Source organism: Mchenga conophoros, linkage group LG3 (assembly GCF_057382185.1).
Source record: "Mchenga conophoros isolate Kocher_MC1m ecotype Shallow Benthic linkage group LG3, M_conophoros_male_GT1.1, whole genome shotgun sequence".
Classification (NCBI taxonomy): domain Eukaryota; kingdom Metazoa; phylum Chordata; class Actinopteri; order Cichliformes; family Cichlidae; genus Mchenga; species Mchenga conophoros.
In genome coordinates this window covers 61,773,268-61,789,886 of record NC_140528.1, presented here as the reverse complement: position 1 = coordinate 61,789,886, position 16,619 = coordinate 61,773,268, and the positions used below count along the sequence as shown (strand labels likewise).

At 39.1% G+C, this 16,619-nt stretch overlaps 1 protein-coding gene across 1 annotated transcript; it reads left to right on the top strand.

Moving 5' to 3' along the window:
* The first annotated feature begins 815 nt into the window (after positions 1 to 815).
* LOC146579899 (uncharacterized) lies at positions 816 to 13,726 on the top strand. Its single transcript, XM_085265650.1, has 11 exons — positions 816 to 939; positions 1,193 to 1,441; positions 1,613 to 1,720; positions 4,709 to 4,771; positions 4,870 to 4,929; positions 10,078 to 10,137; positions 11,854 to 11,916; positions 12,546 to 12,611; positions 12,949 to 13,011; positions 13,262 to 13,327; positions 13,433 to 13,726. Exons 1-10 carry the CDS (start codon positions 831 to 833, stop codon positions 13,312 to 13,314), a joined length of 894 nt encoding a protein of 297 aa, XP_085121776.1. The 5' UTR covers positions 816 to 830; the 3' UTR covers positions 13,315 to 13,327; positions 13,433 to 13,726.
* Positions 13,727 to 16,619: the final 2,893 nt, after the last annotated feature.

Below are 16,619 nucleotides of genomic sequence, written 5' to 3'. Positions count from 1 at the left end.
TCAGAGAAATCCTCCAGTTATGAGCTGCTACCTGATGGCAGTGGGACTGCACAGGACTCCTACATCATTCATGGACAGACACACACAGCAGGATATGTGTGCAGAGCTGGAAGAGGAGACCCAGAGTATCACACTGATCACAGTCAACCAAAGTTTGTCTGGTCTGCAGGTCAGCTTGTTTCTATTGTAACCAGTGCAGCTGTTGTTTACCTCCAAAGGTCACCCAAAGGAGAATTGAATCTTTTCATTTCTGATTGTGATTAAAGTCTTTATTTAAAACTTGTTTAATGTTTAGCTCAGTGAAATAAGTAGGTGACCCTATATGCCGTATGGCTAGGCAGCAGTCCGACCTGTGTCCCTTTGCTGTTTGTCTTCCCCTTTCACTCTCCCTGCTTTCCTGTCTCTCTACACTGTCACTATCAAAAAAAGTAAGAAGCTTTGTGTTTATTAATTGTAATTATTTTCACTTAGATAAAAGTGCATGTATAGATAAAACAGCCAAAAATACGAAATTTAAAAAAAAAAAGATAAAGAGAGAATGCTAACTAGTTAACGGCTCTGACAAATATGAGGAAAACCCTGACAGATAAGGAGATAGGTAATCGTTGCCATTAAAAAAATAAAAATAAAAAAAATTCTAAAATCTGTGAGCTTTGTCTCTTCACTGCATGTTGTTTCCAGATGTTCATTCAGCAGCGTCTCTCACAGTGAGTCCTGACAGAGTGCAACACTTCACCTCTGACTCTGTCTCACTGACCTGTGAGGGAAACTTCACTGAGTGGAGAGTGAGGAAGTTCTCTGAGGACGGCCGACTCTCTGACTGTAGGAGAATGACTGGATCCACATGTGACATCAACACATCAAAGTCAGATACTGCAGTGTACTGGTGTGAGTCTGGATCAGGAGAGTTCAGCAGTGCAGTCAACATCACTGTACAGAGTATGTTATTATACATTTACTTCTTGGTTGTTAATGATTTAGACGTGACATGAACTTTTGTCCCACCTTTGCTGTGTGTGAAGTCATTTCATGTGGAAAAATAAAACACATACAGCAGTTTTTAAATACACAAGATCAGATCTTCATGATGAAAAGCATTTGTACAATCTGTTCTTATTATTGTTTGTCAGCTTTTTCTAAAAGTGTGCACCAGCTGATGTGACTGAAACAATTGTGTGTGATTGTGTCACAGATGATGGTAATGGTCCTATCCTGGTGAGTCCTGTTCATCCTGTGACTGAGGGAGCTTCTGTTAGTCTGAGCTGCAGTTTGAGAACACAAAAAATACTTTCCAATGTGTTTTTCTATCACAATGACAAACTTATTCAAAATGATCCCCGAGGGGAGCTGAAGATCTCTGCAGTGTCAAAGTCTGATGAAGGTTTCTACAAGTGTCAGTACTCAGGAAGAGAGTCAGCACAGAGCTGGATGTCAGTTAAAGGTGAGCAGGATCAAAACATGCGATGGAGTTTTATAAACCAATGACTGAGAAGGAACATTAGATTGTCTGATTTAATTCTTAAAGTCACTTGGCTCTATTTTATAAATGTATTTATTCATAAGATTATAATTTATTAATTAATTTCTGTTTTTTGTTACGTGACTGTGTCAGGAGCTGACAGCTCTTCATCTCCTGTGTGGATGATTGTTGGACTGGTTTGTGGAGTCTCTCTCATTATTATTCTCCTGCTCTTGTTGTATCGCTGCAGACAGTCCAAGTGTAAGAGCCTCTTTTCTGTTTTTATTATTATAATTATTATTATTAGTAGTAGTAGTAGTAGTCATAGTCATAGTATTAGTAGTAGTAGTATTGACATTTCATTGAGTATTTGTCACAGTTACTAAACTAAAACACAACTTTATCACAGAACTTAGAAAGTTATCCAAATAAAACAAAAACAAAAACTAAGAAACCAAATTTCTACAAATCTTATTAAAACAAACTATGATGAAGGATGTGACAGTAAAGGAAGATTGAGGCAGTCTATAAAACACAGGATAATGAGATGATGGGAAACAGGTGGGAACACAGTGATAACTAATGCCCCTTTTCCATTAGTACCTACTCGGATCAACTCACAACTATTCAAATCGTATTGATTGGTTTTCTATTACAATCAAGTACCACCTAATGTGTGTGGTCGTCCTAATAGCAACGTGGCTGAGCATCCTATGACGTAATTAGTATGCGTCTCACACACACTACAATGAAGGTGGACGTTGAGGCGATGATAAACCTGCTGCTCAGTCTGCGAATTTTCGTCACACTCTGGGACCATGATGTTGCTTTTGCAGCTGTTTTCCTCATTGTTGGGTTTCAAAAATGGCTCTTTTTATTTTCATCAACGAAATACTCTCATAAGTCATCAAGTGATGCCACTGACCAGCCAATCAGTGGGATGCAGGCTGATGACGTCATATTTTGGGATCGCCTCGGGTCGCCTGGAACTCCGGCTGAGTAAATACTGAAAAAGTACCTGGTAACAGGAATAGAGATGGCACGATACCACTTTTTTATGTCCGATACCGATACCGATATCATAAATTTGGATATCTGCCGATACCGATATGAATCCGATATAGTGTTTTTTAATCAACAAAACTGTTTTTTTAAATATCTTGCTGCATTTTGTATAAGTTCATATTCAAGTTTAAAACAACAACTACACTAAAGCTATTCTGTTATACCTGTATGCAAAAAAAATGTTTCATAGTTCAGCAATACTGATCAATCTAATAAACTTAAACCTACACCATCCTCCCTATTCTGGTATTTTAAAGAGTACTTAGCGTAAATATTAAGCAACCTAACTAATAGGGTTCCAACTCCCAGCAACAACAAAAATAAATAAATAAAAAATAGGGAACCACCCCTCACACGCCACCTCATGATGCTTAATCGACGTAATCAACCTTAATTTGATGCAGTGTGAAAAAAAATGCACAGAAATCAATTATTTTTCAAGAAATATTAAATAGATTCAACATCTTTCTTCAACAAAATTGCAGACTGCACAGATGGTACCGTCCCAAAGGAAAAAGTACTATAGCTTACTAGGGTATATATATTAGACTTAATAGTCACTATATACAGTAATTGACTTCTATTCCTTTTACATCAAATTAAAACTTTGGGTGTCAGATAATTATTTATTAAAAGCTAGACATTTTAAATGAGAATAAGAAAGAAAAGTATGTCTTTGTACCCCCTTTTCCCTGTTAATGCCCTATCGGCCCCCCTGGCTAAACTTTGCTAGATCCGCCCCTGCACAGTTACCAGCGTCAGCTACGTAGAAAAAGATCCTGGTGTAGAAAGTAATATTAAATAAATTCTAACAACAGCTTATCAAGCTTAAACGTGCTGCTGTTGTTCAGCCGCTGGTTTCCTCTTTCTGGTGCAAAGTGGGCCAAAAACAAACAAGAGAGACGGACTCGCGACAGAAAAGCCGATCAGCTGATCATTAAGCAGTTTCATGATTGAAGTAGCAGCAAGAAGAGGCAGTCGCTTGTTAAGCTTAACGCAGGAATGCTTTACAAACATTCAGAGATGGACTTACACACTTGCTTTACTTCTCTTGGGGATAACTTTGTCGGAGATGAAATGCCGGGTTGCTAGCGAAGCTCCAAATGCTATCCAGACCACCGACAGGTCCCGCATGCCACAGCCGCTCTATCACGTGACGCATACGGCTCCGACGTGCTAACGTTCTGAGGTGAGTTACGGCGTGTTGCAAGTTTTGCGAGGTGCTTTCGTGATATTTAATGGATCGGATTACATTTTTTATTTTTCTCCGATATCCGATCCAGTAATTTAGGTCAGTATCGGACCGATACCGATACGTAATATCGGATCGGTCCATCTCTAAACAGGAACTATGACCTGATGGAAAACCCTGAAAACCATGGTGACCTGACCTGAGTAGTTACTAATGGAAAAGAGGTTAACAGAATGACTATGGAGGATGTAAAACTAGACCCAAGATACAGACGAGAACAGAGACCAAAATAAAACAGGAAATGACTGACACTGAGACCTGGACTAAGACACACGAGCTTGATGCAGACAGTAGACAAAACATGGAGACCAGAGAGAAAGAACAGAGTGAGAACACAAGGGGATAAACAACCTCTCATTAACCAAATAGACAGATAACTGTAATGTAAACATAACATCATACGAGAAAACGAGAATGTCAACAATACAAAATACAGAACTATGAAACTAAGAATGATCGAAAACTAGAAAACCAGAGAAAGCAAAACATCAAAACCCGGGTCAACCATTCAGGGACCTTGAAGGAAGCACAGGCAGGAAGTTACCTGCTACACATTGTTACCTGTTGCACCTCCAACGGTTACATCATGGTAGCTGAAGGGTCATCAGCTGGGAGCCACCCTTCATTGATGTTTTGCTCCATTAATCATGGAACATCTTGTGGTGGTGGAGCAACGGGTGGAGGTCTCCCTACTGTCCCCACAGCTGACCCTAGGACACTTGTCTTCCCCACATCTGGTCTTTCCCGATCTCCATTAACCTTTACATGACGTAGGTTCAGTTTGTCCTCAGCAGTTTTTTGAAGAACATTTATCAAAATTCAGTTGGACAAACATCTAAATAACCAACAGACTACATGCAATAAAAGAATTTAAGGTAACTGGTACGCTGTCATTGGTTTACAATTGTGTAACAAAAATATGAACATTTTAGGTGCAGATAAACCCCGAGATGTCATTTACTCTAATATTGAACTGGAAAACTTTGGAAATAAGTGTGAGTACACAAAACATATAAAATGTAGAAAAAATGTTTTTGAAATGTTTAAAAACGTATTAATTATTTTTCTTTTGTGGATTCGATCATCTTAACAGGGAAGCATCAAAAACCAGAGCAGAGTGCTGTTTATGCTAATGTGAAGACAGGAGCTGCAGGTACAGTCACAACAGTCTCATTCAGTGTTTGTACTTGAATGTGTATATACAGGGTGGGCCATTTATATGGATACACCGTAATAAAATGGGAATGGTTGGTGATATTAAAGTCCTGTTTGTAGCACATTAGTATATGCGAGGGGGCAAACTCCTCAAGATGGGTGGTGACCATGGTGGCCATTTAGAAGTCGGCCATCTTGTATACAACTTTTGTTTTTTCAATAGGAAGAGGGCCATGTGACACATCAGACTTATTGGTAATATCACAAGAAAAACAATGGTGTGCTTGGTTTCAACGTAACTTTATTCTGTCATGAGTTATTTACAAGTTTCTGACCACTTTTAAAATGTGTTCAATGTGCTGCCCATTGTGTTGGATTGTCAATGCAACCCTCTTCTCCCACTCTTCACACACTAATAGCAACACCGCAGGAGAAATGCCAGCACAGGCATCCAGTATCCGTAGTTTCAGGTGCTGCACATCTTCACACCATAGACAATTGCCTTCAGATGACCCCAAAGATAAAAGTCTAAGGGGGTCAGATCGGGAGACCTTGGGGTCCATTCAACTGGCCCACGACGACCAATCCACTTTCCAGGAAACTGTTCAAATAGGAATGCTCGGACCTGGCACCCATAATTTGGTGGTGCACGATCTTGCTGGAAAAACTCAGGGAACGTGCCAGCTTCAGTGCATAAAGAGGGACACACATCATCATGTAGCAATTTCAAATATCCAGTGGCCTTGAGGTTTCCCTTGATGAAGAATGGACCCACTATCGTTGTACCCCATATACCACACCAGACCATCACTTTTGTTGTTCCAACAGTCTTGGAGGGATCCATCCAATCTGGGTTAGTGTCAGACCAATAGCGGTGGTTTTGTTTGTTAACTTCACCATTCACATAAAAGTTTGCCTCATCACTGAACAAAATCTTCTGCGTGAACTGAGGGTAGCTGGAGTTTGTAAGGGTGCCATTTGTGAGTAGCTAATATCCGCCGAAGGGATGTTCGACTAATGCCACTCTCCAGTGACATGCGGCGAGTGCTACGCTGTGGGCTCTTGCTGAGTGAAGCTAGGACAGCCACTGATGTTTCTTCATTAGTGACAGTTTTCTTGCGTCCACATTTTGGCAAATCCAACGCTGAACCAGTTTCACAAAACTGAGCAAGCAGTTTGCTAACTGTAGCATGGAAGATGGGTGGTCTCGTAGGGTGTTGCATTGAAATCTGCTGCAATGACCCGGTTACTGCGTTCACCAGATATCAACACAATTTCGATCCGCTCCTCACGTGTTAACCTCCTCGACATGTCAATGGCTGTGAACAAAGAGAAACTTGTAAATAACTCATGAAAGAATAAAGTTACGTTGAAACCACGCACACCATTGTTTTTCTTGTGACATTACCAATAAGTTTTATGTGTCACATGGCCCTCTTCCTATTGAAAAAACAAAAGTTGCATCCAAGATGGCCGACTTCTAAATGGCCACCATGGTCACCACCCATCTTGCCCCCTCACATATACTAATGTGCCACAAAAAGGACTTTAATATCACCAACCATTCCCGTTTTATTACGGTGTATCCATATAAATGGCCCACCCTGTATATATATATATATATATATATATATATATATATATATATATATATATATATATATATATATACAGGGGGTGCATAATTATTAGGCAAATGAGTATTTTGTCCACATCATCCTCTTCATGCATGTTGTCTTACTCCAAGCTGTATAGGCTCGAAAGCCTACTACCAATTAAGCATATTAGGTGATGTGCATCTCTGTAATGAGAAGGGGTGTGGTCTAATGACATCAACACCCTATATCAGGTGTGCATAATTATTAGGCAACGTCCTTTCCTTTGGCAAAATGGGTCAAAAGAAGGACTTGACAGGCTCAGAAAAGTCAAAAATAGTGAGATATCTTGCAGAGGGATGCAGCAGTCTCAAAATTGCAAAGCTTCTGAAGCGTGATCATCGAACAATCAAGCGTTTCATTCAAAATAGTCAACAGGGTCGCAAGAAGCGTGTGGAAAAACCAAGTCGCAAAATAACTGCCCATGAACTGAGAAAAGTCAAGCGTGCAGCTGCCAAGATGCCACTTGCCACCAGTTTGGCCATATTTCAGAGCTGCAACATCACTGGAGTGCCCAAAAGCACAAGGTGTGCAATACTCAGAGACATGGCCAAGGTAAGAAAGGCTGAAAGACGACCACCACTGAACAAGACACACAAGCTGAAACGTCAAGACTGGGCCAAGAAATATCTCAAGACTGATTTTTCTAAGGTTTTATGGACTGATGAAATGAGAGTGAGTCTTGATGGGCCAGATGGATGGGCCCGTGGCTGGATTGGTAAAGGGCAGAGAGCTCCAGTCCGACTCAGACGCCAGCAAGGTGGAGGTGGAGTACTGGTTTGGGCTGGTATCATCAAAGATGAGCTTGTGGGGCCTTTTCGGGTTGAGGATGGAGTCAAGCTCAACTCCCAGTCCTACTGCCAGTTTCTGGAAGACACCTTCTTCAAGCAGTGGTACAGGAAGAAGTCTGCATCCTTCAAGAAAAACATGATTTTCATGCAGGACAATGCTCCATCACACGCGTCCAAGTACTCCACAGCGTGGCTGGCAAGAAAAGGTATAAAAGAAGAAAAACTAATGACATGGCCACCTTGTTCACCTTATCTGGACCCCATTGAGAACCTGTGGTCCATCATCAAATGTGAGATTTACAAGGAGGGAAAACAGTACACCTCTCTGAACAGTGTCTGGGAGGCTGTGGTTGCTGCTGCACGCAATGTTGATGGTGAACAGATCAAAACACTGACAGAGTCCATGGATGGCAGGCTTTTGAGTGTCCTTGCAAAGAAAGGTGGCTATATTGGTCGCTGATTTGTTTTTGTTTTGTTTTTGAATGTCAGAAATGTATATTTGTGAATGTGGAGATGTTATATTGGTTTCACTGGTAAAAATAAATAATTGAAATGGGTATATATTTGTTTTTTGTTAAGTTGCCTAATAATTATGCACAATAATAGTCACCTGCACACACAGATATCCCCCTAAAATAGCTAAAACTAAAAACAAACTAAAACTACTTCCAAAAACATTCAGCTTTGATATTAATGAGTTTTTTGGGTTCATTGAGAACATGGTTGTTGTTCAATAATAAAATTATTCCTCAAAAATACAACTTGCCTAATAATTCTGCACTCCCTGTATATATATGTGTGTGTGTGTGTGTGTGTGTGTGTGTGTGTGTGTATATATATATATGTGTGTGTGTACGTATATATGTGTATATATATGTATATATGTATGTATTAGGGGTGCAACGATACACAAAATTCACGGTTCGGTTCGATACTTTCTTGTCACGGTTTGATATCTTTTCGATACAAAAAAAATGTTCATGCCTTTTTAATTTGTCATTTATTAAAATTATAAATATATATTTTAACTAAAAAGTACAGTTTTTAAATTTTATGTTGCTGAAACAAAAAAGTAATAAAAAAATATATATATATATCTCAGGGCTCGCAAAATTTCAAAATCCCTGGTACCCCTTCGGGCAGGGACTCTTCAGTTTTTGGTAGCCCAAAATAAATTTAAGTAGCCCGAATAAAAAAGAGAGCAATTTTTTGATTGATGTTTTGTTTCCTGCTTTGTTTCCTTTACAATATTATACATTAAAGTATAATATTGTATAATTATATAATATTAACTTCTTATCTTGTGCGCGTTTTTTATTTTGACAGCGAATGCGCACCTGTGGACCACTTATGTGCACCCCTGGTTATTTAGCTCGTCATATCGCAGCCACAGAAATTCTTTTGTCCATGAAACCATAAAGCTGCACTTTCTTTTTGCCTTATAGTCTGATTTGTCAAAACTTTTCCGTTTTGTGGTCACTTCTTCACCCTGACCTGTCTTATTTGGCTCAGCAGAACTAAAATATATATCCTGCTGCTTTTACACACGCACTCACATAACGCTGAGCGATTCTCTGTGTGATCAACCTCTCAAATGTTTAAGCTTGCTGCGGGAGATTTCACTTGTCATGTTTGCATAGTAAGCTAACGATTGATAAGACGATGTCAGAGGAATTGGTGCGCAAATTATCGTCACTCACCAATCAGTGCTGTCGCTCTCTATACACAGTTTGCAAAGTGAAAGCAAAAAACAAGCGCAAATTCAAACGCGATTTCAATATGTCACATATTGACAGTGGCTCACCGATGCCAATGACATAATTACCCAGCTACATTTCCGAAAGAATGCAAAAGCATTGACATATATTTTTCCTTCCTATGATAGCCCGCAAAATCGCTAGCCCGACGTCCCGGGGCTAGCGATTTTGCGAGCCCTGTATCTGATTGAGGAATCACTCATCTTTGGAAAAGAGAGTTTATTACAGAGAAATGGCTCTTTCCAAAATAAAAACTATACTATATGCTTCTTCTGGGCTATATTCAACATATTAGGTCCCCATAAGGAGAATCATGTGCTAACGGCTGTCTAAATGACTCGGGTAAAGTTTGTAGCATGCCTGCTTTTTGTTTTTGTCTGCTTCCACTTCTCTTTTGCCTGGGGCTGGACGGCCAACACGTTAACGAGCTAACTGCGCTAACACACTAGTTCCCACCAATGTAATTGAGCTTTGCGTGGCACATCCAACATACTGTTTTACTTTAGTCCATGACGTGCTTACCTTCAGGGTCATACGTCACATGAAGACCAAAATAGTTCCAAATGCCACATCTGAATGAGGGTGGGGGAGGTTCAATTTTCCATGTTGCAACGAGAGCTTAACTTGTCTGGCTAGCTTGCCCTGCGCTCAGTGAATCTGCGTTCGACTGCTCCGCCTAGGCTGCACTGTCGAGCGCAGATCCACTGAGTGCTCAACACAGACAGGATCGTTAGAAGGAAAGTTGATAAAATAAATAAAAAAATTTGTATTGTTCGATACATATGCGTACCGAACCGCAAGCACTGTATCGAACGGTTCAATATCGCTACGAGTATCGTTGCACCCCTAGTATGTATATATGTATGTATATATATATATACATACATATATATATATATAATTTTTTTTTTTTTTTCCTTTGTGGATTTCATTATCGTGACAGGGAGGCTTCGTAGAGCGGAGGAGAGTGCCATTTACTCTGATGTAAAGATGGGAGCTGCAGGTAAGGTCACAACAGTCTCATCCAGTGATCCGGTCATTGCGTATAGTAGTACTGATCACTAGAGTTGAATCTTGCGCACATGTGGAAATTCATATTCAAAAAACAAGAAGTCTACTTTGTTTAAAGTATGTTATTTTTATTGCATCTAAAGTATGATTTTAGAAATGGTTTCCAGCTGTTTCTTAGAGATATTCCCCCATATTTTTTGGGTTTTTTTTTTTGTTTTGTTAGTTTGCGTGTTTTAGGGGAGACCAGGTATGGTTGTAACACATTTTGCTCCAGCACCCATAACACAATTAATTTTTGTGCTAGAGGTCACAAACCTTTACACAAATTACCCATTTTTTCCCTATAAATGTCAACCATTCAAAGCCCTGCAAGAATACCACAGACCTTGTGTGTTAATGTTAAATACATGGTGTTCCTTTGTTATCACCTACTCCACAATCAGGGTGGGTTGTAACACATGCTGGGGAGAAGTGTCAGTCGACACCAGAGAATGTGCTTCAAAAAAGTGATGTATTGGAATAAAAGAACAGTTTTTGTCTCTATTTCTCTGTGACTGACCATATCTCAAACACACCCTGGCATGTGCGGCTGTGTACATTAGTTTAGTAGAGCAAACTTTCATAATACAACGGACACTTAGTAAAAAGTTAGTACAATGCAAGTCTGTGTGGTGGAGTGTGGTCTGAGCATGAGAGAAGAAGAGGCAACTGCACAGCAAAGACACATAATAACTCCAGCTTTGTGTCTTTTTAATTTCAGCTAAGGTATGGAACAAATCGCTTCCTTTTCAGCTCAATACAAAACGCGTAATATTTTCTCTGAATACGGGACGAAACTCTGTCATGCTAGCTAGTACACAGTACGAGTTATTGTAACTGACTGTAAAAAGTAAGCATAATGAAAATAAACTACACCTGAACTTGGTTTACATCTGACCCAGATAGACTGCAGGTGATAACTTCTTACCTGAAGTTCAGTTCACCTGACACTGGGACCGGTGGCCGCCTCCGGTCTCTCCTCCTCCTGCCTCCCATTTCCCTCATCCACCTGCTGGCCTCTGTGGAAGCTCCGCCATAGCCACCACCAAACAACTGACTCATTTTTACACATCTGCCAGCATCTGATTATACCATTACAAAAAAAAAACAACAACAAAAAACCCATAAAGACGAAAAATGACCATCGGCCCGCCGGGCAAATGCCCGGTATGCCCGATGGCCAGTCTAGCTATGGTCCTATCATCATAATCATGTATCCACTATTTTTACAGTAGCTGCCAGGGCCAGAAAAGGAGACTGGTAGCTGTGCATGGGTCAAATTTGCTACAAAAAACAAAACAAAAAAACTTTTGTATGTCACAACCAGTTTGTTCTCAATAAAATCTGCATACACTTGCAACCCTGACAAGCACCATGTGAAATCAGGGATGGAAGTGGGTAAAAACTGAAATCATCATATGACTCCTATCTCATCCCTGAGATAGATAGGATGAGATTAGTGGCGTTACAACTCTCCCCATGTTACAACCATACCCAGAACTTATCTATATCTTTAAATATAAAACACATTGTATGTCTTTTGTCTAAGACAGCTAAGCATACATAAAGACAACAGTTGATTTTCATTTCAGTTTCAGTCAACCTCTTGTCCCTTCAGTGAATAGCTACATATCACATTTCTGCTGAATAAATATCACTTCTCTTTTAGAGGACAGTCTGATGTATGCTGAGATCAACCACCACAAAAAAGAAAAAGCCAAGAAAAATAAAGGTGAGCAAAGTCTGCCATCATCTCCACTCAGTATTGTTCAGTCTGTTTCTTATCATAAAGATGTAAATCTTCTTATGTTACAATTTCTATTCACAGTTTACATAATTTAATAAAAGCTTCTTTTTTATCTTTTTTAATTGACATAATCTTTTTTATATGAATTGTTCGTCTAAGTACAAGTACATTGATTTTTTTTTAAGTATAAAATATATCTTATAGATTACTGTTGTAGCAGTGTAGCAGTAGCAGTGCATAAATAATCACATTAGGAAGCACTTTTATTAGTAGTAATAGTAATAATAAGAAGAAGACGAAGAATCAATTCCATTCTCTGTTTCAGCACAAGTAAAATCAGGTGCATTCATATCTAATGGCTAATCATTTTTTAAATTTTTTTTAATTATTAATTTATTTTATATTTCAAGGCGTCTATATAAAACTTTGATTTGATTTCTCTTCCATGCAGCAAAAAAAGCCCATGTTTTTTTTTTTGTTTGTTTTTTTCTATTTATTTATTTTTTTGTGCTGTTTTATTTTCTAATTTTTGGACAATTATGATATAAAAAACAGTTATTGATTTTAATTATGAGAATATGAAAAAGTTTAAATAATTGTCTTTCTACTTACAGGAAAATCAAGTCCTGAATCAAACAATGAAGCAGTTTACTCCCAAGTCAAATTAAAAAGAGCTCTAGGTAATATGAAAATATAATTATTAAATCTAACTATATCCTCACTTAACATTTTTTGCATAAAACGTTGAAGGCAAAAGTTAGATATGTCATCTTTAGTATTTGAGCTTTAAAGTTAAGATTTTGCACATTTTTGCAAAGATATATGTAATAAATGTGTAATATTTAGGTACCGCTGTGTCCAAGCTACTTGCACTTTCTTTCTTCACTTGTGAGATTATCTTCAGACCGTTGTAAATTTCTTATAGTTTACCTCCATCCACCTTTTTCCGTTGATCCATCAGCTGTATGTGATATTTGTGTTGCACAAATGTATGCTGAGATCTCATATCTCTCTTAGAGGACAGTCCAATGTATGCTCAGGTCAACCGCTGGGATAAAGGAAATACTAAGACAAACAAGGGTGAGTAAAGCCTGCAATCATTTACAGTGATGACATGGATAATTTATTATAATGATTTATGATTACATTTAAAAATGTAAATCTGTTTGTTTGTGTGTGTGTGCATTTTTGTTTATATCACTAATAAAAACAGTGATAAAGAAAACTTTGTTAACCTGTGGTTTAAGAAAATTATTGTTGTTTTTGTTGTTGTTGTTGTTGTTGTTATGAGACTACACAAGTCTTTTAAGTAAACTTCTCTCCATTACAGGAAAATCAAGTCTTGTGTCAGCTGATGAAGCAATTTACTCTGAAGTCAAATGAGGGAGCACTCTAGGTATTTATGCTGACATGATGGAGTATGATGTGATGATTTATTCTTGTTCTTTAGCTCATATTATTGTTCCAAATTGGAAATCTTGTTGTCTTTTTTGCTTTACAGATCAGTGAGGAGAGCTGTAACAGCAACCCCAAAATGAAGCTTTTTATGAAGCCACTGTTGCTCCTCTGCTACCCAAGTGTCATACACACCCAATAAGTATAAGAGTTATAGGTCATCATCATTATGAAATACAATATCTGTATTAATAACTGTAGACATATTACTGTATTTTAGCACAAAAAAGTACAAACTGGTGTGCTTCTGTTTAGTTTCATGCTCTCTCTATTCACTCAGTGATAATAACAGCATGACTTACAGTCAGCTTTTTCAGTGTTACATATAGTTTATTAATGTTTGGGCAATAAACACGGTATACTTTTGTATGCAATAATCTTCTACATTATTAAAAGAAGACTGATATAATATGATATATATCTGACTGTATTTGTGCAAAATACTAATGAACCTGTTGATGTCAATTATGGAATAATTTGCTTTTTCTCCATGAAAATATGCGTTCATATTATAATATGTGTGTCTGTGGTTGTGTGTGTGTGTGTCTGAGAGAGAGAGATACATACATATAAACATACAGAATGTGAGATGCTGTGTTTGCTCCAGTTCAGTGTGGTGGCAAGGCCCAAAAATAATATCTGCCCGGGGCTTTTCACAGAGTCATGAAAGACCTTATCTTCATCTCTTTGACTACAGAACTAAAATGACAAAGAACAATCTAAGCAGAATGTGTGCAAGCTTATGGAAAACATATTTTAGCTCTGACAGCTGGTAGACAGAGAGCATAGACACAGAACAACTGTCTGTGACTCACCGGCTGAAGAAGTGGAAGAGTGAGAAACTGAAATGTCCAATCTGTGTTCTTTTTGGAGTCCAGAGAATTGCTGGGAGCAGAAAGGCAGAAACAGAGTTGTCCCCAGGAGGGACAAACCAGGATTCAGGGACAGGAACAGAAAAACAGCACAACATGACACTCAGTCTGGGCCTGTATAGGACCTCATATGGGTATTCTTTAATTAGTGTTGCCAACTGTCCCATTTCAGCTGGCACATCCCATATAATGAGCAAAATTGGTTTGTCCCTTATTCTACCAAATATCATGAAAATTGATGGTTACCCGCAATGTCACACACAGTGCATTTTTACACTATGCCCAGCTTGTTGTGCACTGTGCTTCTGGCACGCCACGGTGTCCCTTATTTGATATTTAAAAGTTGGCAACCCTATCTGTAATTGACATATCATTTACATATCCACGTAGGCTGCCCTACATCAAATGACCAGCATATCTCTGTACTTCCAAATGAGCTGTTAAAGGGGTCTTTGTGTGATCTGTCCTTGGTGAAGCAAATGGACGAAAAGATTTGACACATTGACAGAGCTTTTCTCCACCACTGCAGCACCAATGTAGAAAGATGTCCTGGTCCACCACTTCTCCTCTGCTTAGGCTTAGCCTTTCACCAGCCCCTCACTCTTCATCCTCCATGCTCACCATTTCTTCTTTTCTGCCAGTACTTGCATCTCGCACGATGAAGAAGCTCTTGATGGTGAAGTAGTAGTTACCAGCCCAAGACCTGCAGCATGTCTGGGGAGCTCACCTTTGCCCATTTTTCTGGAAATTCCTGACTCAATGTTGGCCAGCTCTTCTGGCTTGATGATACCAAGCAGTTCATTGGTGGTTCTGCACCTAGTTAGTCTGAGGCATCTGCAACCTTAACTCCTCGAGCTCCCTCTTCCAGGTAGAAGCTCCCACCTATGTTGCCCAGGATAATTGCTAATCTGTGAGCCCTGTGCAGCTCAAGCTTTAGAAACCCAGGCTACCAAAGCCTCCTGAGCAGCTCCAGGTTCCCGAGTCATCTCTGAAGCCTTCAGTGCTGCTCTAGTCACCAGTCATCCCATACAAACAGAATCAGAGCCCATGGGCCCTGAGCAACCAGGACCAGACGCCATGGATTTTTCGCCACCGAGTTCAGAGGGCCTCTGTGTTCCTGCGCTGCTACAGTTGACCTCCAACCAAGGCACCTAAGGTTCATTGTTCTGGTCCCAGTCCCTTCCAACATCTTCATCAAGATGATAGAGAATTATGTGTGGGATCACATTTTTTTTATATTTAAAATTAAATGTCTATCTATGATTAGCACACTTGGCTCGCAGTACTAACCACAGCCTGCTCATATATTTCTCTGTGGAGTTTCCCACAGAGTAAGCCAGAATAAACTTTACTCTGACTTCCTCTGACAGACCAAAGATGTGCTTGAGAATGGCTGATTCTCTCTCTCTATGTTGACCCTCTGATAATGTGGCGACCTTTCCAAGATGTACACCACTTTTTGTCCCTGTGTCACTTTGAATTAGATAAGAGGTTAAACAATTGATTGGATGTTACTGTTTTGACAGTGTTGCACTCTCTGACTTTTGATGGGAGCACTGTATCCCTATACACCAGATCATGTCAGCAACAACAACTTCACCTGTAGAGTTCAAGACTTTGCAGATGATAAATGCTGTATTCTTTTTAATAAAAGTAACATAATCAGTACAGTAAATTGTACTACTTTCTTTTTGTGTCAGCTTTGCATATGTGCATATGTAGTTTCTGTCCATTCTGCTATACTTATTTTTATGTACTGAAAGTGACCTGATGAATTACGTCATCTAGAGAAAAGGAAATGCAGTCTGTAGCTTAGAGCTGCTTTTATGTTCACCAAATTTTTAAGCAGACGATCAAAAAAGGAATCTAGTCAAGAAGAGCACAGTGGGAATTTAATGGTGCTCCTTTTGCACTGCGCTACCCATAGTGTTAATGCAAGGCTATGAAAAATTTGAGAGAACTGGAGTGACTATGGCCATGACACATATCTTTGTGTGTGTGCGTGTGTGTGTGTGCATGTGTGTGCATGTGTGTGTGTGTGTAGATGTGTAGAGAAGCTGCAAAGAGTGCGTTTGTCAGTCAAACAAATGGCAATTTTTCCTCATTGTTTACTGATGTTTAATATTGTAACGAGGAAACAAATGTAATCACACTAGTCCACGTAGTAGTTTAGATGATGCATGTATTTCATAGTGAATTACCAATGATGGGAACCACTGCAACCAGAAAGTAGTGCTATGATCACTGTAAATGATAATTACATAAATAAATGCAGAACATAATGTGACTGTTTTGACCTTTCTTGGCACAAGAAGCAAGCTGATGTGGACAACAAATGTCAGCAGTGGAACGGTGCTGCTG